The sequence below is a fragment of the Gopherus evgoodei genome, chromosome 3 (genome assembly GCF_007399415.2).
Source record: "Gopherus evgoodei ecotype Sinaloan lineage chromosome 3, rGopEvg1_v1.p, whole genome shotgun sequence".
NCBI lineage: Eukaryota > Metazoa > Chordata > Testudines > Testudinidae > Gopherus > Gopherus evgoodei.
Window position 1 is genome coordinate 219633588 of NC_044324.1, and position 27953 is coordinate 219661540.

The following is a 27953-nucleotide window of genomic DNA, read 5'->3' on the forward strand; positions in this document are numbered from 1 at the left end:
GCACAGAGAGTTAGTTTCTATATCCTTTGAATTTTCTGTGCTATCATAATTTGTTTTTACTGGGAAGAATGAACTTGGACACTGGCTGACACTTTTCTTGGTAGTCCTACTGATCTTTAATGAACAATAGCAACACTAACCCTGGTACAGAAGAGCACTGTGAGGAGATTTGGTGCATCAGGTAGTTTTCTTCAAAATTATATCTATATGGATGTTTCTTCTTGAGATATCAAATTCTGAGCATACCTTAATATCAGCAAGATCACATTTTACAACAGTAAAATTAGTTTACTGTATTTTTGCAGAATCAATATGTTTATATTGTTTCAAAAGCAACATTATAATCAAATATGTTTAGCGGGTCAAAGCGTACAGTATATTCAAAAGAGTAAAAAAAAAATCTAGTGTATTATCCTAGTAAGTGGTCTCATTTTCAGAAATACAGAGCACTCAGATCTCCTATTAAGTCAACATGTACTCAACACCTCAAAGTCAAACAGCTAAGTTAGTGGTCCATATTTTAAAATGTTGGCTTAAATCTCTTTGTGCCTCTGCTTTCTCATCTGTTAAATGGACAGAATATTTCCTTACTCCACAAGGGAATTAATGCTTGTTTGGCATTATATAAATATTAGTTTCCCCCGCAACAGCATAGAGAAACAAAGCAAGCATCCCTCTGTGTATCATAGCTCTGTCAGCTTCTGCAAATGATCTTTTCATCAAGAAATTTTTCTGTGACACAAACATGTCTACCCTGCATTAGCTCATCATGAACCTAAGGGTAGGTCTACACTACAGGATTATTCCGATTTTACAGAAATTGATTTTTGGAAACACTGTATAAAGTCGAGTGCACATGGTAACACTAAGCACATTAATTCGGCCGTGTGCGTCCATGTACCGAGGCTAGTGTCAACTTCCAGAGTGTTGAACTGTGGGTAGCTATCCCATAGCTATCCCATAGTTCCCGCAGTCTCCCCCACCCATTGGAATTCTGGGTTGAGATCCCAATGCCTGATGGGGCCAAAAATTTGTCACGGGTGGTTATGGGTAAATGTCGTCAGTCAATCCTCCCTCCGTGAAAGCAATGGCAGACAATCATTTCGCGCCCTTTTCCCTGGATTGCCTGGGCAGACACCATAGCACGGCAACCATGGAGCCTGTTCAGCCCTTTTTCACTGTCATCATGTGTCTACTGGATGCTGCTGACAGACACGGTACTGCGGTGCTACACAGCAGCATCCCCTTGCCTTTGCAAGTTAGCAAAGACAGTTATCAGCCATACTGTACCATCTGCTGCTTTGCAAGTCGACAAAGATGGTTATCAGTTATATTGTACTGTCTGCTGCTGTCATGGGTGCTCCTGGCTCGCCTCGGTGAGGTTGGTCGGGGGCGCCTGGACAAAAATGGGAATGACTCCCCAGGTCATCCTCTTCTTTAAGTTTTGTCTAATGGAGAGTCAGTCCTGCCCAGAATATCAGGCAAGCCTACTAAAGAATCAGAGAGGCAAACAGCCGCTCTGGGTCAGTGCCCCAGACATCCCACAGAAATGATGAGCTGCATGCCATTCTAGGGGGTGCCTCTACAACAACCCTACTTATTGCTTCCCTCCTGCCCTACCCCTCCTGGGCTACCGTGGCAGTTATCCCCCCATTTGTGTGATGAAGTAATAAAGAATGCATGAATTTGAAACACTGACTTCATTATCTCTGATTGCAGAGATCAAAGGGGGGAGGGGAGAGCAGCTGGCTTACAGCAAAGTAGAGTGAATCACCATTTTGCACTTGCTCAGCCTATAGCTGAAAATGGGAATCTGTGAGGCCTGGTCTACACTACACGTTTAGACCGATTTTAGCAGCGTTAAACTGATTTAACGCTGTACCCGTCCACACTACGAGGCCCTTTATATCGATATAAAGGGCTCTTCAAATTGCTTTCTGTACTCCTCCCCGACGAGAGGAGTAGCACTAAAATCGATATTACCATATCGGATATGGGTTAGTGTGGCCGCAAATCGACGGTATTGGCCTCCGGGCAGTATCCCACAGTGCACCACTGTGACCGCTCTGGACAGCAATCTGAACTCTGATGCACTGGCCAGGTATACAGGAAAAGCCCCGCAAACTTTTGAATTTATTTCCTGTTTGGCCAGTGTGGAGCTCTGATCAGCACAGGTGACCACACAGAGCTCATCAGCACAGGTAGCAATGCAGTCTCCTGAGAATCGAAAAAGAGCTCCAGCATGGACCGCACGGAAGGTACTGGATCTGATCACTATATGGGGAGAGGATTCAGTGCTAACAGAACTCCGTTCCAAAAGACGAAATGAAAAAATATTTGAAAAAATTTCCAAAGCTATGATGGAAAAAGGCCACACCAGGGACTCAGTGCAACGCAGAGTGAAAGTTAAGGAGCTCAGACAAGCCTACCAGAAAACCAAAGAAGCAAACGGAAGATCCAGGTCAGGGCCGAAAACATGCCGCTTCTACGCTGAGCTGCATGCAATTTTAGGGGGCTGCGCCACCACTACCCCACCCCTGTCCGTGGATTCCGAGGTGGGGGTTGTAATCTCAACCATGGCTGAGGATTCTGCGGAGCAGGAGGAGGAGGAGGAGGACGACCTTGCAGCGAGCACACAGCACTCCGTTAGCCCCAACAGCCAGGAGCTTTTTGTGACCCAGACGGAATTACCCTCCAAGCCCTCCCAAGCCACTAGCCCAGACAGTGAAGCCATGGAAGCGACCTCTGGTGAGTGTACCTTTGTAAATATAAAACATGGTTTAAAAGCAAGCGTTTTTTAATGGTTGATTTGCCATGAGGGCTTGGGATGCACTCGCGGCCAGTAAAGTTACTGGAAAAGTTTGTTAACATGTCTGGGGATGGAGCGGAAATCCTCCAGGGACATCTCCATAAAGCGCTCCTGGAGATACTCCAAAAGCCTTTGCAGAAGGTTTCTGGGCAAGGCAGCCTTGTTCCGTCCACCATGGTAGGACACTTTACCACACCATGCATGTAGCAAGTAATCAGGTATCACTGCATGACAAAGCCTAGCTGTGTATGGTCCCGGTGATTGCTGGCACTCAAGAAACATCTGTTCTTTATCTCGCTCTGTTATCCTCAGCAGAGTGATATCGTTCATGGTAACTTGGCTGAAAGTCAGGAATTTAATTAAGGGGACAGAGATGGACATTTTCCTACTGGGCTGTTGCTTAAAAGAAATCCTTTCTTGCACGTAGCCAAGCGGGGGGAGGGGAAGGAGGATAGTGCTGAGCTTTTTTGCGTTTGGCTAGCAGGAAACTTCCCAGCTACCAGCCACGCGGTGGGGGTCGGAAAGGGGGGTGATTAGCAGTGATCTTCCATGATACCAGCCATACGGTGGGGGGAGGGGTAAAGCAATCCTAGAGAATTGGATGCGGGGGTTGCCTTCTGCTGCTGCATGTTAACAGGAAAGAAGCATCAGAGGGCACTGTGTATATGAAGGCTGGAGAAGCCGAATGACAATGGCTTACCGTGGCCGCATGCAAGCTGAATTCTGATGCCCAGACCTGCGTCTCTGAGATCTGTAACACCAGAGCCGCAGGAACTCAATATTAAGATGCAAAATGCGACCTTGTAGTGAAATCACATGTGCTATGTAAGGTGAATAGTGTTGTTCACTGTGAAAGAGTATGGCCATTGTTCTGTAAAATGTATCTTTTTAAAGACTTCTCTCCCTTTTTTCCCTCCCTCATGCAGCTGCACATTTTTCAAGCCTCCCTACTCCATCCCGAAGGCTCTCTCAGATAAGGCGGAGGAAAAAGACGACGCGAGATGAAATGTTCTCAGAAATCACGAAAGTAACCCATAATGAAAGAGGTCATCTGAATGAGTGGAAGGACGTGGTAGCAAAGTACAGGAAAGATGCCTGTGAACGTGAGGACAGGAGGCATGCTCGAGATGAGAGGTGGCGGCAGGAAGATCAGCGGTGACGGGATGCAACGCTGGAGCTGCTGCATGATCAAACTGATATCCTCCGACGTCTGGTGGATCTTCAGGAAGAGCAGCGGGGTCACAGAGTGCCGCTGCAGCCCCCGTGTAACCACCCTCACCACGTTCCATATCTTCCTCACCCAGACGCGTAAGAACGCACAGGGGAAGGCTTCGTGCACCCGCCCACTCCACCCCCGTGGACAGTCCAACCGAAAGGCTGTCACTACATTGAAATGTGTTTAATGGTCTTTTCCTTCCCTCCTATCCTCCTCCCAAACCACACCCAGGATACTTTGTCAGTTCTCTGCCTCTTTTTATAATTACTTTTTAATAATGAATACATGATTTTTAAAGGATAGTGACTTTATTTCCTTAAGCAAGCTGTAATCGAAGGGGGAGGGTGGGTTGCTTACAGGGAAGGAGTCAATAAAGGAGGGGGGGGTTCATGAAGGGGAAACAAACAGCAGTCACACCGTACCCTGGCCCGTGATAAAACTCGTTTTCAAAGCTTCTCTGATGCGCACCGCTTCGTGGTGTGCTCTTCTAATCGCCTTGGTGTCTGGCTGCACGTAATCAGCGGCCAGGTGATTTGCCTCAGCCTCCCACCCCGCCATAAAGGTCTCCCCCTTACTCTCACAGAGATTGTGGAGCACACAGCAAGCAGCAATAACAAAGGGGACACTGGTTTGGCTGATGTCTGAGCGAGTCAGTAATGTGCGCCAGCGCGCCTTTAAATAGCCAAATGCACATTCTACCACCATCCTGCACTTGCTCAGCCTGTAGTTGAACAGCTCCTGACCACTGTCCAGGCTGCCTGTGTACGGCTTCATGAGCCATGGCATTAAGGGGTAGGCTGGGTCACCCAGGATAACTATAGGCATTTCAACATCCCCAACTGTTTTCTGGTCTGGGAAGTAATTCCCTTGCTGCAGCAGTTTAAACAGAGCAGTGCTTCTGAAGATGCGAGCGTCATGAACCCTTCCTGGCCATCCCACGTGGATGTTGGTGAAAAGTTCCTTGTAATCCACCAGTGCTTGCAGCACCATTGAAAAGTAACCCTTGCGGTTTATGTACTGGGTGCCCTGGTGCTCCGGTGCCAAGATAGGGATATGGGTTCCATCTATCGCCCCACCACAGTTAGGGAAACCCATTGCAGCAAAGCCATCCACTATGACCTGCACATTTCCCAGAGTCACAACCTTTCGTAGCAGCAGCTTAATGATTGCTTTGGCTACTTGCATCACAGCAGCCCCCACAGTAGATTTTCCCACTCCAAATTGATTCCTGACTGACCGGCAGCTGTCTGGCATTGCAAGCTTCCAGAGGGCTACTGCCACTCGCTTCTCCACTGTGAGGACTGCTCTCATCTTGGTATTACGGCGTTTCAGGGCAGGGGAAAGCAAGTCACAAAGTTCCATGAAAGTGCCCTTACGCATGCGAAAGTTTCGGAGCCACTGGGAATCATCCCACACCTGCAAAACTACACGGTCCCAACAGTTTGTGCTTGTTTCCTGGGCCCAAAATCGGCATTCAAAGGCTAGAACCTGCCCCATTACCAGCAGGATCTCCAAAGTGCAGGGGCCCGCGGTTTGAAATAATTCTGTGTCCATGTCCTCATCACTCTCGTCGCCGTGCTGCCATAGCCGCCGCCTCCTCCTCGCCTGGCTTTGCAGGTCCCGGTTCAGCATAGACTGTACGAGAATGCACGAGGTGTTTACAACGTCCACTATTGTGGTATTGATCTGAGCAGGGTCCATGCTTGCTGTGCTATGGCATTTGCACAGTTCACCCAGGAAAAAAGGCGTGAAATGGTTGTCTGCTGCTTTCAGGAAGGGAGGGGTGAGGCTGTACCCAGAACCACCCGCGACAATGATTCCCCCCCCACCCATCAGGCACTGGGCTCTCAACCCAATTCCAAGGGGCGGGGGAGACTGCGGGAACTATGGGATAGCTACTCACAGTGCAACGCTCCAGAAATCGATGCTAGCCTCAGACCATGGACGCACACCGTCAAATTAACATGCTTAGTGTGGCCGCGTGCACTCGACTTTATACAATCTGTTTTATAAAACTGGTTTATGTAAAATCGGAATAATCCCATAGTATAGACGTACCCTGACAAGCACTAGGATAGAAGCACAGGCAGGACTGAAGCTCCATTTGTGTGTGGTTGACACTGGTAAAATACAAAATGTCCCAGGATATGTATGTTGGGGGACAGTTCTAAACAGCAGCTTAGTTTTTTTTATTTGCAGCAAAATGTAGAGGTCTAAGTATCTGATTGTGAGCCCTGGTAGCAAGGGTTAGGCGCGACCACATGGTGCTGCTGACTGAGAGAGCAGCCTGAAGCAGAAGCCTCCATCTGGCATGATATTCCAGGCAGGACTGAATCTCCATTACACAAAACTTAAAGAAGAGAATGACCTGGAGTCATTCCCATTTTTGCCCAGGCGCCCCGGACCAACCTCACCGAGGCCAGCCAGGAGCACCCACGGGACAACGATGACGGATACCAGTCATACTGCACCATCTGCCGTCCACAAGGCAGGGGAAAGGGATGCTGCTGTGTGCACAGCAGCACTGCGTCTGCGAGCAGCATCCAGTAGACATACGGTGACACTGAAAAAAGGTGAGAAACTATTTTTTTCCCCCTTTGCTTTCACAAAGGGAGGGAGCGGGGGGGGCGGGGAGAGGGCTGACGACATATACCCTGACCCACCAGCAACAATGTTTTTGACCCTTCAGGCATTGGGAGATCAGCCCAGAATTCAAATGGTTTTCGGAGAGTGCGGGAACCGTGGGTTAGCTACAGTTGCCCCTCCCTCCGTGAGCATCCATTTGATTCTTTGGCTTTCTGGTACGCTTGTCTCAGCTCCTTAAGTTTCACGCAGCACTGTGTTGAGCCCCTGTTGTGGTCTCTGTCCATCATGGCCTTGGAGATTTTATCAAATGTTTTGGCATTTCGTCGTTTGGAATGGAGTTCTGATAGAACAGATTCATCTCCCCATACGGAGATCAGATTCAGTATCTCCCATACGGTCCATGCTGGAGCTTTTTTTTGATTCTGGGACTGCATGGTCACCTGTGCTGATCAGCGCTCCACGCTGGGCAAACAGGAAATAAAATTCAAAAGTTTGCGGGGCTTTTCCTGTCTACCTGGTCATTGCATCCGAGTTCAGACTGCTGTCCAAAGCGGTCACAATGGTGCACTGTGGGAAACTCCTGGAGGCCAATGGCGTCGAATTGCGGCCACACTAACCCTAATTTGAAATGGCAAAGTCGATTTCAGCGCTACTCCCCTCATCGGGGATGAGTACAGAAATCGATTTTAAGAGCCCTTTATGTCGACAAAAATGGCTTCATTGTGTGGACGGGTGCAGGGTTAATTTGATTTAATGCTGATAAATACGACAAACTCGTAGTGTAGATCAGGCCTTACAGAAAAACTGGTATCACCATAAAAGTCTGTTAATCTTTATCATTTATTTACGCAGAACTACAGCCTAGCTATACAATAAGATTTCAGGACTGCTGACTTATGTGTCACTCTAAGGTAGGGGTAGTCAATAGGCAGCCAAATCCAGACTGCCAGATGCTTTGGAAATGATTTCAAAATCTTTTTATTTATTTTTTTTAATTTTCTTCTCTGGAGTCTTGACCTTGACTACACCTTTACCAAGAAAAAAAAAAAACACCCGAGTGCAGCAAGTTTCAGCGCTGTAAAGCACCAGTGTAGACAGTGCACCAGCACTGGGAGCTATGCCCCTCATGGATGTGGATTTTTTAGAGCCCTGGGAGAGCTCTCTCCCAGCGCTGTGTCACAGCCACACAAGGCACGTTAAAGCATTGCTGCGGCAGCTCTTTAGTGTTGCCAGTGTAGACTAGCCCTAAGGCATGTAACTAAGCCATGACAAGAGTCCTAGTCCACTAGTCCTCAACCAGGGGTGCATAGCTCCCTGGGAGCCAGTGAGCCAGTTTCAAGGGTTCTGCCAAAATAAACGGCTTCAGCCCTGAGTGCCACATCGCCTCCATCCCTTGACTCACTTTAGTAGGCCACACAGCCTGTCTTGGCTAGGGGAGGGAGGGAGCACTACCAAAACTTGCAGTGTCACTTCAGAAGAGGTTACCCCTCGGCCACTGACTCCACAAGCAGACAACAGCTAGCCAAGGAGACATACCACTGCTCTGCCCTGCTACATCAGCACTTCAGGGAGCAGAGCCCAATGCAAGGCAAAAATCGGGGGAGCACGTGACCTCACATGACCCTTCCCCCCACATCACCTCTGGTTGGAGGTCCGCAGGTTTGTCTATTTAAATTTACAGGGCCCCTGGGTAAAAGAAGGTTGAGAACCTTTGAGAAGTAACTCCACCAATCACCACTCTTACTCTACAGCTAATATATATGCAATAGTTTCATTGATTGTGTAAGGGGGAATACACAAATGGTGGATTACTTGGCTCAACTGCCATAGTTCTTCAAAACTAATCACACAACCAGCACGCACAAGAACCCCAAACACAGATAGTGAAAGATGTGCCTCATTTGCCACAAGCACAAATCAACACAAAATCTCTCAGCACATCACAGACTCAACTCACCGTCACTCACATTTACCATAAAACCATATGCTTGAGTGGCAAAGTCAAGGGTCATCACCAGTATGCAATAAGGCAGTAGTATACACTTGTCTAAAAATCATGGTCAGGGAGGATTGATTTAAATCGAAATTATTTAAATCACTGTTTTAAATTACCAAGCTGGAAACCTTTATTTAAATAATTGATATACTGGTTTTGCATTTGTATTCTTTAGTTATTTTCCTAAAGTAAGATTCCATATAGCTGATTGGTATAACAACTAAAATATGGTTATTAATTTGATACTAAATATAGACTTTACCCCAAATTTGATACTTTTTGCTTACCGGGACAATACACTGTATCTATGCACATTTATTTTAGCAATTATATCGCTCAATATATATTTGTTCAGCTTCTTCTTTTTATTATGTTAGACAATGGTGAATGACATTTATTTCCTAGATAATTTTTACTCATGTGTCAAGCTGCTTCTGAATGGAAACTGGAATCCAATTAAAAGCCAAAAAAGCATTACGATTATTTAATTAGAACAAACAAAGCTACTTTAAGGGGCTGCATACATAAAGAAATAAGTTTATCAAAACATTTTTAAAACTTATTAAACATAGGAACTACTACATGTAGTTAATGGATTGCCATATTGCTTCTGATCACTATTGGTCAAATTTTTCAACAGCACCTCAAGATTCAGATTGCTGAAAATCTCACTAGGCATCTTTCCACATCCTTAAGTGCCTAAATACCTTTGAAAATGTGGTCCCATGTCCTCTAAGTTTTTAGAATTAGCTCTCATCCTCTCCCAACTGGTTTTAGTTTAGAGACCAGAAGAAAAGCTTGCCTGCTATTTTAACTCCCAAACAGTTTGTCAACTTTTAATGAATTAGTTCAAATGAAGAAAATACTCTCTCTCTGATGTGCTCACTAAGCTGAAATTAAAAGCAATTAGAATCATAGAATATCAGGGTTGGAGGGGACCTCAGGAGGTCATCCAGTCCAACTCCCTGCTCAAAGCAGGACCAATTCTCAACTAAATCATCCCAACCAGGGGTTTGTCAAGCCTGACCTTAAAAACTTCTAAGGAAGAAGACTCCACCACCTCTCTAGGTAACCCATTCCAGTGCTTCACCACCCTCCTAGTGAAAAAGTTTTTACTAATATCCAACCTAAACTTCCCTCACTGCAACTTGAGACCACTACTCCTTGTTCTGTCATCTGCCACCACTGAAAAAAAGTCTAGATCAGGCCTGCACAACATGCGGCCCGCGGAGGCTCACTGTGCGGCCCACAGCGGGATTCAAAAGGCTTTGAGCTGCCCGCAGCGGCGGGGAGCTCAGAGCTCTTTAAATCTCAGCTGCCAGGGCCTGCTTTAGGCCAATTCAACAAATTCCCCTGAACCAGCCAGCCTCTAAGAGGGCCCGATGCCCAAGCTGCAGTAAGGTGTACTGGCAAAAGCCAGTGCGCTGTACCGGGGTGGCCCAGCTTCCCCACAGGACAATTTAAAAGGCCTGGAGCTCCCAGCAGGGGCTGGAGCCCCAGGCCCTTTAAACTGCCACCAGAGCACCACTGCTGGAGCCCTGGGGTAGGGCTGTGGGGCTCTGAGGGCTATTTAAAAAGTCCGGGGTTCCCGTCGCTTCTACCGCCCTGGCCCTTTAAATAGCCACTGGAGCCCCACCACTTCCCCAGGGTTCCCGTGGCTATTTAAAGGGCTGGGGCGGTAGAAGAAGGGGAGCCCCGGGCCCTTTAAATACCCCCAGAGCCCTGGGGTAGCGGGGGAGGGGGGGCTCCAGCTGCCTCTGCTGCCCTGGTCTTTTAAATAGCCCCCGGAGCCCCACCACTTCCCCAGGGCTCCCGCAGCTAATTACAGCGCTGCGCCAGTGGAAGCAGGGGAGCCCCAGGTCCTTTAAATAGCCCCTGAGCCCCAGGCTGCTGCTGCTACCCTGGTGGGGGAGGCAGGAGGAGGAGGCACTCACCATACAGGATGGGCTGTACCCCTGTACCTGCACCAGCTGCCCGCAGCCAACCCCTTCTGCACCCCCTGCCCGCACCAGCCCTGCACCTCCTGCCCTGCCTGCACTCGCTGCCCGCAGCCAGCCCGTCTCCAGCCAGCCCCGCACCTCCTGCCTTGCCTCCAGCCCTGCACCAACCTGTCTCCAGCCAGCCCTGCACCCTCTTCCCTGCCTCCAGCCAACCCCTGCCTGAAGCCAGCCAGTCCCGCGCTCCTTTGTCTCCAGCCCTGCCAACCCATGCCGCACCCCCCCCCCGTGGCCCTGCCTGAAGCCAGCCAACCACCCCACACCTCGTCTCCAGCCTGCCCCACACCCCTTGCCCAGCCTACAGCCAGACCCCACCTCCAGCCAGCCCCATGTCCACTGGTGCCCTGCAGTTTCCAGGGAAGTAATCCTGCACACCTGCTTCAATGAGGTGGGCAGGGAGCAGCTGAGACCCACACATGTGCACTCTAGCACACCCTCAGGGAGTGGCAGAGTTCATTTCTAGTTCAAACCCATCTTTTTAAAAAAGAACTTTAGGTAGGGTTAACATATATCTGTATTTTCCTGGACATGTCAGGCTTTTCGGTTCTTAAATCACCATCCGGGAGGAAAATATGGACGTATGGTAACCTTATTGGTACAAAAAATACATACTGTGGCAGAACTTTTTATAGGGAACCAGTCGCTAAGAAATGAAAGGCTTTTTTTTTTTTTACATTTTTTTCCCCCCGTCATCCCTGCCGGGGCCCCACCGAAAATGTTCGAATTGGGCCCCACACTTCCTAAAGCCGGCCCTGCCAGCCGCGGACGGGATTCAAAGGCTCTGGGCTGCCCACAGCTGCAGGGAGCCCTGAGCCCTTTAAATCTCAGCCACGGCCGGGATTCAAAGGGCTCTGGGCTGCCTGCAGAGATTCCCGGCCACGGCTGAGATTTAAAGGGCTCAGGGCTTCCCACCGCCACGGGCAGCCCAGAGCCCATTGAATCCCGGCGGCAGCTCCAGCGGATGGGCTGGGGTTGGGATTTGAAGGGCTTGGGCTCCCCTCAGCAGCAGGAGCTCTGGGCCCTTTAAATCCCTGCCCCAGCCCCGCAAAGCTCCAGGTTCCCCCAACTGCTGGAGCCCCGGGCCCTTTAATTTGACCCTGAGGGCTCCTAGCCACCTCTTCAGCTGGGAGCCCCTGGTTGATTTAAAATCAAGTATCACCTCCCCACCCCCAACCATCCTTTTTGGCCCACAACTGTTTTGGCGTGGCAACGCTGGAGAAGGAGGGTTTGTTTCTGCAGGGCTGGGCGGTGCTGGGATGGGGTGTTTCCGCTGGGCCGGGAGGTCCTGGGGGTGTGTGTGTTTCCATGGGTCCGGGGGGTTTCTTTGGAGTAATGTGGCCCTTGCCGCTTTACGAGTTGTGCAGGTCTGGTCTAGATCCATTCTCTTTAAAACCCCCTTTCAGGTAGTTGAAAGCAGCTATCAAATCCCCCCCCTCATTCTTCTCTTTTGCAGACTAAACAATCCCAGTTCCCTCAGCCTCTCCTCATAAGTCATGTGTTCCAGCCCCCTAATAATTTTTGTTGCCCTCCACTGGACTCTTTCCAATTTTTCCACATCTTTATAGAATCACAGAATATTAGGGTTGGAAGGGACCTCAGGAGGTCATCTAGTCGAACCCCCTGCTTAAAGCAGGATCCCCAGATTTTTACCCCAGTTCCCCAAATGGCCCCCACAAGGACTGAACTCACAACCCTGGGTTTAGTAGGTTAATGCTCAAACCACTGAGCTATCCCTCGTGTGGGGCCCAAAACTGGAAACAGTACTCCAGATGAGGCCTCACCAATGTCGAATAGAGGGGAATGATCACATCTCTTGATCTGCTGGCAATGCCCCTACTTATACAGTCCAAAAATGCCATTAGCCTTCCTGCAACAAGGGCACGCTGTTGACTCATATCCAGCTTCTCGTCCACTGTAATCCCTAGGTCCTTTTCTGCAGAACTGCTGTCTAGCCATTCACTCCCTAGTCTGTAGCAGTGCATGGGATTCTTCTGTCCTAAATGCAGGACTCTGAACAACTTCTTGTTGAACCTCATCAGGTTTCTTTTGGCCTAATCCTCTAATTGTCTAGGTCCCTCTGTATCCTATCCCTACCCTCCAGCATATCTACCACTCCTCCCACTTTAGTGTCATCTGCAAACTTGCTTAGAGTGCAGTCCATGCCATCCTCCAGATCATTAATGAAGATATTGAACAAAACCAGCTCCAGGACCGATCCTTCGGGAACTCCGCTTGATACCAGCTGCCAACTAGACATGGAGCCGTTGATCACTACCCGTTGAGCCCAACAATCTAGCCAGCTTTCTATCCACCTTAAGTCCATTCATCCAGCCCATACTTCTTTAACTTGCCAGCAAGAATACTGTGGGAGATCATAGCAAAAGCTTTGCTGAAGTCTAGGAATAACATATCAACAGACCCAGTTATCTCCTCATAGAAGGCAATTAGTTTAGTCAGGCATGACTTGCCCTTGGCGAATCCATGCTGACGTTTCCTCATCACTTTCCTCTCCTCTAAGTGCTTCAGAATTGATTCCTTGGGGACCTGCTCCATGATTTTTCCAGGAACTGACGTGAGGCTGACTGGCCTGTAGCTCCCCGGATCCTCCTCCTTCCCTTTTTTAAAGATGGGCACTACATTAGCCTTTTTCCAGTCATCTGGGACCTCCCTCAATCGCCATGAGTCTTCAGAGATTAAGGCAGTGGTTCTCAAACCTTTGCACTGGTGACCCATTTCACATAGCAAGCCTCTAAGTGCAACCTCTCTCTTATAAATTAAAAACACTTTTTTATATATTTAACACCATTATAAATGCTAGAAGCGAAGAGGGGTTTGGGATGGAGGCTGACAGCTCACGACACCCCATGTAATAACCTCACAACCCCCTCAGGGAACCCCTTCTGCACAACAAAAACTGAAAGTACAGTACTTATATTTGGAAAAATGCAAATACCCCAGCATTTTCCGCATTGTAAAGATTGAAAATAGAATACTTAATGCAGTATGTGACATTGTGACATATTTATAACGCTTGAGTTAACCTCAAAAGTTTGAGATGTTTCACTCCGATTCTGTATGTAATTCAAAAAAAGCATTAGCACTCTTTAACTCATTAAAATTTGAGGAATTGCTGATGCAATATCTTGTCTATTTATGTTAATGGAACATAAAGCAGGCCATAATTTCAAATTTAATTTTAAGCAGATAGATAGATATATACATATATACACACACACATATATATATATAATTTTTTTAAACAAGTTTTTTTATTTAATCAATTTTTAATCCACTCTGGTCATGGTAGGCCAAACCCAATGCACTGGGAATAACAGCATGGTAAATAATACATGTTCTGTTGTTCCATGTTTCTCTCTATTATGGTGCCATTTCTCAAGGGGCCAGTCCTTATTTTAATCAAAGTTATAGAGACTAATTGGAAAAAGACAGCTCCACAACACTGTACAATTTCAGAATGTAAAATAATAGTTTTTGTTGACTTGCTATTTGTACATTTTGAAGGGCTAAGTTTTTTTTTGTTTGTCTGTACTATGAAAGTGATCTACCCATGGAAAGTGTTTTATGTGCCAATTGTTTCCTACAAATACACGTCTTGAATTTGCAAACTAAATGTTTTATTCCTCTTTCTGAATGCCTTCTGTTAAATACAACAGCTAGTAGAAAACAAGGCTTCCATTTACAGGATTTCGCATGAAAGAGATGAGATCATAAAAAACTTTCCCTTCTATTCATGGGGCAGTGAAGGGTGGAATGCCTAATCAAAAAATAAACTCATTAACAACGGGACAGATAACCACGCACAAAATTACTGTTATTCTGAGATAAGCATATGTTTTTATAGCTACATCCTTTTCCTCCTAAGCTATTTTGTTCCTAAAATTCTCTTGCAGAGTACAGAGAAAATTTGCAACTTTGAATGACAAGAGGTCAAAAGGTCATTCAACAGCAACACTCTCTTTTCACTGCACCAGTGACAGCCAGTTCCAGTATAATTAAGGTTCTGCTAAAATTCTGCACACAAGTCGTCAGTTCTGGTGCAAATGAACAATTGATGTAAACAAAATTCTAAGCACTAGTGTGTGTAAAATCACTGGATTTTCTTATTCTGTTGTCATTTCTGGGTGTCAAAGATGAATAGAGACAGCTTCTCAATGAAACTGATTATGAAGAGTTGCGCAGAAGACCCAGAACAGAGACATAAAATCATTGTCATGGCCACATTTCAATTAAGGCATCAGACATAGCACCTGAAGGATCAAGCTCAATGTTCTCTTCTTCAATTTCAATACTGAAGGACATTTTAAGTATCTTATTTGATCTTTAAGAATACAAAGAAAGGAATAGATTTTCTTCACTTTTTTAATGCTGAGTACCAACCTTCTTGTTGCTTAACTTTTAACAATATTCCCTTCACCTTAGAATTATTTTCATCACTTCAATCCATTCAATTCCTTTACTACCACTCCCTTCAATTTTAAACCATTAGTAGATAACTGACTTTACATATCTAAACACTTATTATTGATCAGCAGCTTTCAGATTTACTACAATTAGAATAACAACCACCTACTAAATTCAACCATTTGAAGACTAAAATAAAAGGCAAGATTGTAAGCTTTATTCAGAGTCATGCTATTAGACACCCTGCCCACCTTCTCAACATGTCTATTTTTTAGCTTTGTTAAAAGTTTGTAATTCCAAATCTTCTCCAACAAATAAAGGCAGTTGATTCTACCCACTGGCAAAACTCCCCTCTAATCACCAGTGATTCAACCCATTGCCATTCCCCTCAGTATTCTAAACTATTCTGAAACTTTTTCATTATTTCCTAACACATAAGAAACTCCATGTTCTCATTACTGAAACTGCAGTCCAATGTTTCTAATACAAGCCCCCCTTTTAAATACATGTTATGATCACATAAACTTCAGCATGAGATATATATGACAAAATTTATTGGACTGAAATTCTCTCTTAAAAAAAAAATCCCAATCATATAGAAACCCACTAGGTTTTCACAATCCTGGGTTAATTACATTTTCCTAAGAAAGCCTCCCATCTCTAAGGCTTTGTCTATACTGGACTTTCATCGGTAAAACTTTTGTCATTCAGGTGTGTGAAAAAAATACCCCGCTCCCGAATGGCAAAAAAGCGCCGGTGTGAATAGCGCTTTGTCGGCGGAAGAGCTCTCTTGCCGACAAAGCTACCATCGCTGTTCGTTGGGGGTTGAAGTTTTTTGTCGGCAGGAGAACTCTCCATTGTCAACAAAGAGCGGCTACACTGCGCACCTTTTAGCGGCACAGATGTGTCACTAAAAGTTGCATAGTGTAGATCAAAAGCCACTATCCACAGAAACTCACTTAATGAAAACTGAAATTAGTTTGGTGGTCTCAACCCAGTTTGGTGGATATAAGCTCATAAACCACAGACAATGATTGTCAATCTCAGAAAAACACTGATTTAACAAGATAAGAAACTAAACTATTCCCTGCAACAGAGATGATCCCTTCAAGTAAGGAGTACCAGAAGGGTAGTGAGGGAAAACTTGCATTGCTACTATCCATTCTTTATTTGTTTTGTGACTAGAGGACTTTACAGAGGACTTCTTGGGCCTTAGCTACACTAGGGAATTTTAGAAGAAGATCCCTCCCTGATACTGATAAACAGTCAGCCACACTGTGGTATCTTTCACACTTTTTACCACTGGAACACTATTGTAAACATGATTAATATATCTGGCGCATTACCTATACTATGGCTCCCACTGATAAAAATTAACTAGTAGAAACTTTTTCTAAAACTTCCATTTAAATATTTCCTCAGGCTGACATTGTAGAGTATGAAATACATTTTTAAATGTTTCTCTCTCTCTCTCTCTAAATGTCACTAACAAAAATTAGTTAACCATGAGATGGAAACTCATCCTCTCTCTCATTACCTCTTAAACTTAAAAGATTAGCAGAGCAAGATGCTCTGGTTCCACTTTATGGAAGAGTGAATTTACTGGCAAGTTCTCATTGGACCACGGACAAAAACAAAAATGAGTAATAAAAAGAGATATTGGGCTCTTAAATCTAATAAGAACTAGAGTAGATAATTTTGTTCCTGGTTCACTTGTTTTTCTTTTATTTCTTTACTGACCACTATGCTGTATGCTATTGTGCTTATAACTGAGGGGTAGCTGTGTTAAGTCTGTATCCACAAAAACAACGAGGAATCCGGTGGCACCTTAAAGACAAGATTTGGGCATAACCTTTCATGGGTAAATATCTGAAGAAGTAGGTTTTTTACCCACAAAAGCTTATACCCAAATAAATCTTTTAGTCTTTAAGGTACCACTGGACTCCTCGTTGTTATTGTGCTTATAGAATCATAGAACTGGAAGGGATCGCGAGAGGTCATCTAGTCCAGTCCCCTGCACTCAAGGCAGGACTAAGTAGTATCTATACCATCCCAACCTGTCCTTGATATCCTCAATGATGGAGATTCCACAACCTTCCTAGACAATTTATTCCAGTGCTTAACCACTGTGGCAGAAAGTTTTTCCTAATGTCCAACCTAACCACCCTTGCTGCAATTTAAGCCCATTGCTTCTTGGCCTAACCTCAGAGGTTAAGGACAACAATTTTTCTCCCTCCTCCTTGTAACAACATTTATGTACTTGAAAACTTATCATGTTCCCTCTCAGACTTCTCTTTTCCAGACTAAACAAACCCAATTTTTTCAATCTTCCCTCATAGGTCATGTTTTCTAGAACTTCAATCATTTTGTTGCTCTTCTCTGGACTCTCCAATTTGTCCACATCCTTTCTGAAATGTGGTGCCCAGAACTGGACACAATACTCCAGCTGAGGCCTAATCAGAGCAGAGTAGAGCAGAAGTATTACTTCTTGTGTCTTCCTTACAACATTCCAGCTAATACATCCCAGAATGATTTGCTTTTTTTGCTTTTTGTGATGCCTAAGTTTTAAGCATCTAGAAAACAAAATCACAGAACAATGGAATCCACAAGACCTGAGGTAGGAGCCTACACTCCATATATAATGAATGGCGACAGATAGGCATGTTAGAATGCAATGCACAAAAACCAGAACACTAGGCAGGGAGCTGCATAAACTAGCCAATGGAAAATGCCAAAGAGAGGTGTTGTAAGCCCCACCCTTCTCACAGCATTCACTGTCTAATTCCAAGCTGCAGAGAGGCACCTCTTTCTGCTGAGCAACCCATACGCAGGGATCCCTTTCCTCCAGTCAGGTGGCTTAGGTGCCTAAGTAGTTTCTTACAGGAATAAGTTATTTGTCTTACCTTGCTCCACAAAAAATGACCAGACAAGATAGAGGTGGTGCCAACCTTACAACTTTTAGTCTAGTGGTTAGAGCACTTGCCGGAGATCCGAGAATCAGGTTCATTTCTGCCCTCAGACAGAGGGGGAAGAAAGGATTTAAACAGGGATCTCTCAGCTTTCAGGACAGTACTCTAACCACTGAACTATGGGATAGTCTGATGCAGGGCCTCTCGCTCTCTTCTGCTCTATCTATTCCACTGTGGATAAAGCATTTAAAAAGTTATTGGAGCAGCAGGATTGGACCCTAGGTCTCTTATCTCCAAGATGGGTGCCCTAACCACCAGGTTACAAAGTCATTCAAGTATTTATCTACAATCACTGGAGGGAAAGAGATTAACTATGTAGTCTGGTGGTTAAGGCACCCACTGGGATCCAATCCCCATCCCAATCACTTTAAATTATTTATCCATAGTGGAACAGCTTCAACAGGAGAGACTAAGGAAACCCCACAACAGAACAGCTCATAGCTCAGTGGTCAAAGCAGTCTCATGAAAGCTGGGAGACCTCTGTGAAAATCCTCTCCTCACTTCTGGCAGAGAGGGGGGAATTGAATCTGGGTCTCCCACATCCTAAGTGAGTACTCTAACCACTGAGCTAAAGCTTATAAGGCAGCTCACCACCACTTTCTTATCCAGCGTCCAGACTGTGAACGGCGCCTGATCTGGTAAGCAGCCCCTGAGCACACCTACTGGACAGGAGCCTGGGCATGAGGTAGACACACAGGTATCTAGAGAACTTTTACATTGAAAAATTAGGCCATGTCTACACTTACAAGATCACAGCGGCTGAGCTGTACCAATACATCTTGATGGCTTGTGTAGCCACGTTATGTCGATAGGACATCATAAAACCAACTCAATGAGTAGCAGTAGCTATGCCGGTGGGAGAGTATCTCCCGACATATTGCTTTGCACACGAGCGCTTATGCTGACAAAACGTATGTTGCTCAGGGGTGTGTGTTTTTCACACCCCAAGCGGCAAAACATTTGCTGACATAAGCACAAGTGTAAACATACCCTTAGGCTTTGAATGAGTTTAGACACCCACAAGGGTTTCGCAGGAGTTTTGTCGATCAGAGTGGAGCCTAAACCTGGGTCTTAGGCACCTAAATCTGAGCCTAAGGCACCTAAGTCTGGAGTTTAGGTGCTTTAGTGCCTTTGTTGACCAGGGCTTAAGTGACTTGCCAAAGGTTACACAGAAGTTTAAGGTAGGGCTGAGAACATACTGCTGACCTCTGAATTGACTTCTTAGCAACAAACTGCAGCTTTCTAATACAAATGGCTCGAATTTCTGTACTGCGGACAAACATAAAATAGCAATAATAATTCTTACTCGCCTTTGTAAAGTACTTAAGATCTACAAGTGAAAAAATACTAGCTAACTGGAAAGCATTATCATTGGCCACATTTTTCATATGGTGTAACCAAGGAACAGAAGTACATTGACTTGCCTAGAAGGCTTTAGCTGTGCAAAAAAACAAGAGAAAAACAAAAACAAAAACCACCCTATGTGGGTTCTAGTTTTGGATCTGAGGATTTGCTGATTAAACAACATCTGAAATGAAATTAGACTATGCTGCACATCTATGTTTTGTTACTTTAGCTACCTAAAGAATATATCTTCTTAGGCATGTAACAAATGAGACAGGCTTTGAAGGAACTATTTTCAGCTCTTAGTTTAATCTGGTGATCCGTCCCATCCCACTTCTTTATATTTCCTATTGTGTAGATAAAGGAAAACACTAAAAACAAAAGTAAATGCTTAAAACAAGACAGACATTATGAAATTCCAAAACCTTTACAAGACCAAAACAAAAACAAAAAACCCAGCAGCTTTGTTTCAAACAACAATTAGGGCTGTTAAATAACAACGTAGTTTATCACCACATTATTTAGAAAAAAACAAAAAGGAAATGAAAAATTAAGTACCTCAAATCTTACACTGGACATAATAAGAAAGTGTTTATTTGTTAAGTATAAAGAAACGCATTTACTCACAACAACCTTCACTCTGATCTAAAAATACTATTCTTTCGCCAATAAACTCACACAAACCCCTTTTTTAAAAAACAGAATTTTATATTTGAGATGAATGACACATGTTGACCTGCTTCTAATGCAAGTTCACATATATACATTATTTTACTAATCACTAATGGTTATCAATATTAAAATGACAGTCAAATTTATTCCCGCAACACAACAATTATAAGTACTTCAAAAAAAAATTCAAATGTCAATTGATATATATTAGCTAATAATAGTTCCCATTTAAGACTATCCCTTGAAAGAAAACTCTACTGAAATGAAGATAGCAAAAATCTTTTAAAAAAACCCAGCAAACCATGGGTTGGAGTTAGGGTTGTGCTGTGATGAAATTTCTTTATATGGATGAGAATGCGTTCATCTAGGCATTATTTTTTTTTTTAATTCTTAACTATTAATTTCTTTGCTTTATATGCTTGGATTTTGTGATTGACAGTGTAGTTTACTCTTAGCAACTGTCACTCTTTTTAAAATTACATAAACTTTTATTTTCTATTAAAATTATAAATTAAATAAATATAAATAAATAAAAATTAAATTTCTAGCATACGAGTAGCTTAAGTTATTTAGGTCGCTATCAAGAGTAACTAGCCCCCCTGTAATAATGTCACCTACTTATCATATAAACCAAGATGCATGTTTTCATGTTCTTGGCTGAGTGAGAATCAAATGTAATCAAAGAATGACTAAGCAAACAAGCAAAAAGTTTACACAAATTTGGTTACCTTGGTTTGTGTTTTATTTTTAATATTGCCAACTCTCTATATACTGATAAACAGAACATGTTCAGAACGTACAGAAAGTCACAAGACTCTATTTGGGCAATATCTTTTATTTCAGAGAACTATAACCAATGGACTATAAACGTTTCTTCTATAGTGCCTTTTATCAAGGACATCTTCATAGCACATAGATTGTTTCCATACAACTGATATGACACAACAAGAAATTAACTCTGCAAGGGCTGTTTTGGATTTTATTATTTTATGTCACTGGGAGGAAAAACGTTGGGCTTGTTCTCCAGAGTGGACTGATTTAAATCACCATTTTAAATCATGATTTAAGTCAGCAAGCAGGAAATCTCTATTTAAATAACTGATTTTGATTTTGTTCTGTATTTGCATTTTTAGTTATTTTCCTAAAGAAAGTTGGTTCATGTTTATAATCATTAAAACACGTTAATATGCAACTAAATATAATCTTTACTTTAAATTTGGTACTTTTATGCTAACCAAAATTATACACTAAAACTATAAGCATTTATTTAAGCATCTACACAGCTGAATACACATTTATTCAGATTCTTAGGTTTTACATTTTTATGATGTTAGAAAGTAGTGGATGACATTTATGTACAAGATTATTAATTTTTTACTCATGATTTGTATCAAGCTAGATTTGGAAAGGAAATTGGAATTCAATAAAAAAATGCATAAAACAGCATTTTAAAATTAGTTCTTTATTAGTTAAATAAAAATACGTTAAAGTGCTGGGTACATGTATAAAATAAGTTTATCAAAACACATTTTGTACTTAAAGCTAACTGATTTATTAAACAATTAAATATTATCTATAGTGAACTGAACTAATTGCTTCAAGATTTTAGACCTAGTAGATCTCATCCTCTCGGACCTCTTCATTATTCATAGCTTGAAAGAGAAAAACAAGTTTTCCTACCTTTTCAATTCCCAACTGGTGTATCAACTTTGAATAAGCTAGCTACTGAACTAAACTAGTTCAATGAACTGAAATGAAGAAAATATTCTCTCTGTACCTGCAGAACAGGCTACTGTTGTCAAAAGCTGGTCTTAGCACTTCAGCAAGTTCTGGTTCCAGATGCTTAGCCACCACTTCAGTGGTTTGACTTTCTTTAAATCTTTGGCAATAAACCTGTACTGCTTGAATATTTTTGTTTTTTTTTTAATTTAAATTATTTTAATAGATTATAGTAAGTTAGGCCTTAATGTAGGTTATCAAGTTAATATTTAATTTAAATTTTTTTTTTAAATAAGTTATTTAATTTTAAAAAGTGTTCAAGTTTTATTTACTCTGTTGTTCTGTCAATCTCCACCTAAACCACATTCACATAATACTCACAGGTTAATTTAATGTAAGAATAAAGTATTCCATCAAAATGTCACTAAAGTGATTTGAATAACTGATTTATATTTCACTTCAATTAGATATAATCTTGTTACATTTCCTGGAACATCCTGAAAGGTTTTACCCATCCTATTGTGTCCTTTTCTAATAATAGTTTGGACTACAGTGAAGACATCCTGAATTCTGATTTTATAAAGCAGACATTTCCTTTTATCCTAATAGAATTTAAGATATTTGCTTAAATGTATGTAAGAGACATTAATCATAACAGTATCAGCTGCAATATTTACAAGTAAAACAGAAAATGGGATGGAGACTATCCCCTTGCTTAAGTTTTGCCTCAGTATACAGTACTCAGTAGATTTTATTTGGAAAATAAGTTTTTCTTGATTATTATATAGTATGGCTACAATCAGGAATGAAATAATAAATCAATCGCTTTGATTAACTTATATGAAACTAAGGTAGTTTTTTTAAACCACAAAAATAAAACTGAGAAAGAAACAAAAGCGTTTTTTTCCCCATTCTCTGAAAATGCTCACACAGTCAAACGGAGATAATTCACTTTTTGGGAGGAGTTGGGAGAAAGAAAAAGATTTCAAAGCAATTTTTTTAACTAATTACTTCTTTTACTGAGAGACTATGATGTGTTCACTGAGGTCCCTCTCCCCAGTCTTCTTGTGGCATCCTTCATCTTCATGCTTAGATTATAAGCTGTTTGGGGCAAGGGAGGTCTTTTTGTTACATGTGCGTTCAGTGCCTAGCAAGATGGGTCCCTGATTTGAGGATTTATGTGCCACTATAACAAAAATAAATAAATCTGAGAGCTTAACAAGCATGTCCTCAGAGACTAGTAGCAGCAGTCCCTTGGCTTGTAAGAGCCATGCCCTGACCAGAGCAACCGGATTTCAGCCATGGACTCATTCACTGAATGGCAGGAAGTGACAGACACAGAGCTGCTGTGGCATCTTTCAATCCCCTTCTATTGGCGCCTGCTCTCAGGATACAATATTCAGCACCCAGGAGGACAAAGTCCTGCAATGGGGAGGGGAAAGAGTGCTTGGCAAGACAACTGACAGCTCCTCACCCCGCCCCCCAGAGACTCCCTTCGTTTAAAGCCCCCAAGGTCTGCACCCTGTCTGCTGCCACCCCACCCCGACTCACCCAACAGCGCTTTGAGGTGCTTGAGGCGGGTCAGGACGTCCTTCTTTGGGTCCAGAGCTTTCTGTGTAGATTTCTTGACATCAGCATGGCTCCTTCTGGAGAACATCCCGCAGGGGGAGACACTCCCTGATGCTAGGGGGCAAAGGGGAGCGCACCCCCTGCCGTGGGGGGTGAGGGGGGAAGAGCGCCCCTGTTAAGTGGGTGAGGGGAGCTGGAGATCTGCTGGGGGAAGGGAGCGGCAGCACCCCCCTGCTGAGGGGAGCAGGAGGCGGGGAGGGGGGCAGCACCCCCCCCACTCTATGTCTGAGAGGGGGAAGGGAGAGGTTCCCTGCTGGGGGGCCCGAGGGACGCCCCCGTTCGGAGGGGCCGGAGAGCTGTTACTACGCCGAGGGAAGGCTCCCCTGCTGCGCCTCGCGCTGTGCTCCGCTCTCACTCCCCGGGGTGGGCGTGTAAACACGGAACTGACCGGACGCCGCGACGGTTAACTGTCTCCAGCCCGGCGCCGCACTGCGCAGCCGCCCCCGGCCGGACCGGCCTTCCCGCGGCGCCGGAGAGCGCGAGCCCCGCGCCCTCCACTGCCCTGCCCCCAGCCCCCTGAGCGCGCGGCGAGGATAGTAACCACCTCCCTCAAATGGGGACCCGCCGAGCGCCCCTCTGCGCGACACTACAGCCCCCAGCGTGCAGCGCGGCCGGAAACGCGGTTCCGTATGGAGCGTTGCATGCTGGGAGTCGTAGGCGCTGTAAGAGCCACTTTACAGACCTCCCCTTCCAACAGAGTTTCTGTGCGCTGGGTCCTGCAGGACTCCGTTTCCCACCCGCTCCCCCCACCTTGACACGGGCTCTGTGCTGTGACTTGCAGGGCTCACCTCACCCCCCACTGACACCGTCTCTGCGCTGTGACCTGCAGGGCTCCCCCCACCTTGACACGGGCTCTGTGCTGTGACTTGCAGGGCTCACCTCACCCCCCACTGACACCGTCTCTGCGCTGTGACCTGCAGGGCTCCCCCCATTGACACCAGCTCTGCGCTGTAACCTATAGGACTCTCCCCCCCTCCACTGACACCGGCTCTGCATTGTGACCTGTAGGACTCTCCCCCCCCCCATTGACACCGGCTCTGCGCTGTGATCTGCAGGGCTTCCCTCACCACTGACACTGGCTCTGCACTGTGACCTGCAGGGCTGCCTCCATTGACACCAGCTCTGCGCTGTGACCTGTAGGACTCTCCCCCGCTCCACTGACACCGGCTCTGTGCTGTGACCTGTAGGACTCTCCCTCCCTCCATTGACACCGGCTCTGCATTGTGACCTGCAGAGCTTCTCTCCCCCCTGACCCCCATTGACACCGGCTCTGCGTTGTGATCTGCAGGGCTCCCCCACCCCATTGACACTGGCTCAGCGCCGTGACCTTCAGGCCCCCCCCCCAACACCGGCTCTGCACTGTGACCTTTGGGCTCCCCACACACACACACTGACTGGTTCTGTGCACCGTAACCAGCTGGGCTCCCCCCCCCCGCCCACACACACACATTGACACTTGCTTTGTGCTGTGACCTGCTGGGCTCCCCCCCCCCCACACACACACATTGACACCGGCTCTGTGCGCTGTGCGCTGTGACCTACAGGGCTCCCCCGGCCACATAATCTCAATCATGTTTTGAATAGCTGTGTATTTATGTATTTTCAGTCTAAACAATGTTCTTAAACTCTGCACCTAGTGAGAAAACAAAAGGCCAAATAGATTTGCACGGGTATAACTGAGAGCAAAACATGACTCAAAATTCCAGACCACACAGAATGTAATGAGATTCTGAGGTGTGGAAGGGGGGGTGTTAATGTTAGTAAACTCCAGCTCAGAATTAAGGCCTAAGAAAACAATCTATCTCATGCAAGTAAATTACCAAGATCCCTTGCTGTCAATCACAGAAGAATATAAATTATTTGTTGGTGAGAAAGGGTGGGTGGGGAAACTACCAGAGCTCACAAAACTGAATACTCTTCTCCACTCAGCTCTATTGTACCATTTTAACTAGACTGCTTTAAAATCAGTTAAATCAACGCAACTTTCTCATGTGGACAAGGCCTCAGTCCCCTGCACCTCCCTTCTCCCATCCCTGAATCTCCAGTGCATCTTTCATTGGGTAGGGGCAGAGTGGATGTTGAGCAGGTCTCTCTCTCCTTCCTCACAAACACTTATTTTACTGGTGACAGTGGTTGAGGGAATCTCTGCTGCTCCCCACTGCTCCTGCATTCCTTCCTCAGCAGCTGCTTTTCTCCCTGGAGATGGGGGAATTTCCTAACAATTCTCCCCTTCTCTGTCCCCTTCCTTTCAGGCTCCTTTTGCTCCAGCAACCTCCCTGTCAATGGTGTTCCCTCTTTCTGCTCCTTTAAATAAAAACAGATGATCCAAAGAGGCAGAGATTTAAAACAGCAAAGAGCAGGCCTGGGAAAGAGAGAGGCCTTGTGTCATAACTTTAGTCACAGATTTGGACCTTGGCGTCCAAAATATGGGGGTTAGCATGAAAACCTCCAAGCTTAGTTACCAGCTTGGACCTGGTACTTGCTGCCACCACCCAAAAAATTAGAGTGTTTTGGGGCACTCTGGTCCCCCTGAAAAACCTTCCCTGGGGACCCCAAGACCCAAATCCCTTGAGTCTCACAACAAAGGGAAATAATCCTTTTTCCCTTCCCCCCTCCAGGTGCTCCTGGAGAGATACACAGACACAAGCTCTGTGAATCCAAACAGAGTGACTCCCCCTCTCCGTTTCCAGTCCTGGAAACAAAAGCACTTTCCTCTTCACCCAGAGGGAATGCAAAATCAGGCTAGCAAATCCAACACACACAGATCTCCCCCTGATTTCTTCCTCCCACCAATTCCCTGGTGAGTACAGACTCAATTTCCCTGAAATTTCCCAGAAAAGAAAACTCCAACAGGTCTCAAAAAGAAAGCTTTATATAAAAAGAAAGAAAATACATACAAATGGTCTCTCTGTATTAAGGTGACAAAATACAGGGTCAATTGCTTAGAAGAAATATGAATAAACAGCCTTATTCAAAAAGAATACAAATCAAAGCACTCCAGCACTTATATTCATGCAAATACCAAAGAAAAGAAACCATATAACTTACTATCTGATCTCTTTGTCCTTACACTTAGAAACAGAAGATTAGAAAGCAGAGACTACTTCTCCAAAGCTCAGAGAAAGCAGGCAGACAGAAAACAAAGACCTCAGACACAAAATTCCCTCCACCCAAAGTTGAAAAAATCCGGTTTCCTGATTGGTCCTCTGGTCAGGTGCTTCAGGTGAAAGAGACATTAACCCTTAGCTATCTGTTTATGACACCTTGGGATCTTGCCTTGCTGAGGCAACTTCTGCTACCTGCCAAGGTAGAATGGAGGTAGGTAGGGAGTGAACCTAGCCATAGAGGAGGTGGAAGAAAGTCTTGTAAGGTTGCAAGCAAAGACTGAACATCAGAATAAGAGCTGGGGAGGTGAGAAGGGTTGAGACTTTTCATGTCCTTTTCCTTTTGAGTTCTGGTGGATTGGGTCTCACATTTACTGAGTTCTGTTGAATTCTATTCCAATTCCAGCCCTGCAATTACTTTCATTTGCTCTCTGCTGTACATTTCTGATTTTTGTCCTTTAATGTTCTCAACTTTTGTGATTTTCTTTATCACCATGTTCACTATATTTGGTGTTTTTCTTAAGGCCCCAGCTCCTGGAATCAGTTGATTATATGAGAATCTTAGCTTTTTTTTTTGGCGGGTTATGAGAGGAAGAAATAAGGAATCATCTGGCCCTCATGGTTTCAGATAAAAGCTTGAAAACATGGCCCAGCTATAGCCTCGGGGTTCAAAAACCAGAAGGCAAAGGAAAAGAACCCAAATTTAATATTCTCTTAAAATCTCATGATTTTGGGGCCTGATTCCTGATTGTTTAACAGACTTGGGGTTGACAATCCTGCATATTTGCTTGGTCTTTTTATCCCAGTTTTACAGGCTAACATCTCATATTAGGAAAAGCTTTAAATCTTGTGAAATTGTCTTAACTTATTTGTCATGTGTTATTTGTCAGAAAAATTGCAGCTTCCTGAGAAGAGTGAAATAGGTCATTACTGTTTCTCACGTTTAAGTACCTCAAATAACAAATGTGGTTGGTTAAGGCAGAACATTACTCAAGGTTTGGCTTCCTCCTTCCTTATTTAAATTAGAAAAATGATGATAAGTTTCAGTTTAGCTCTTCTGATAATTTCTGCTATTTCCACATTTCTGCCTCTGCATTGTTAAAAAGGAGTTGTTTTATTTTTACATAAAATCTGTTGCTATTGAATCAGTCTGATTTTCCTCAAATCACTTAACTTCACCCAGGGTTCCTGAATTAAATACATGATGCCCTTCCAAGAGTGTTTCCTAATTAAAAGCTACTTCCATGCAGGTATGTTTTAGATATAGAAGATGATCATAATGTCATTGTGAATTTCCATGACCAAAATAAGAAGTCAGTGCTCTAGAAAAAGTGGAGACATTGAATCTGCTCCACTTTCTAATCAAATCTGTAATGCTATTATTTGCTACACTTCAAAGATAAAATCTTAACAAAAATAGAACTGTAATCAGTCCACAAGTAATACTTTGTTATTTTATGGCACTTGCACCGAGGAGTCAAAGCACTTTA

At 44.4% G+C, this 27953-nt stretch overlaps 1 protein-coding gene across 2 annotated transcripts in view; it reads right to left on the bottom strand.

Annotated features, from left to right (window-relative positions):
- Nucleotides 1-23732, bottom strand: part of RALGAPA2 (Ral GTPase activating protein catalytic alpha subunit 2) — a 317151-nt gene extending 293419 nt beyond the window's left edge. For both annotated transcript variants that reach the window (XM_030558122.1, XM_030558121.1), the window contains exon 1: nt 23282-23732. In XM_030558122.1, coding sequence (XP_030413982.1) covers nt 23282-23387 — 106 coding nt within the window. In that variant the 5' untranslated portion in view covers nt 23388-23732. The remainder of the gene's footprint in view (nt 1-23281) is intronic.
- Nucleotides 23733-27953: the final 4221 nt, after the last annotated feature.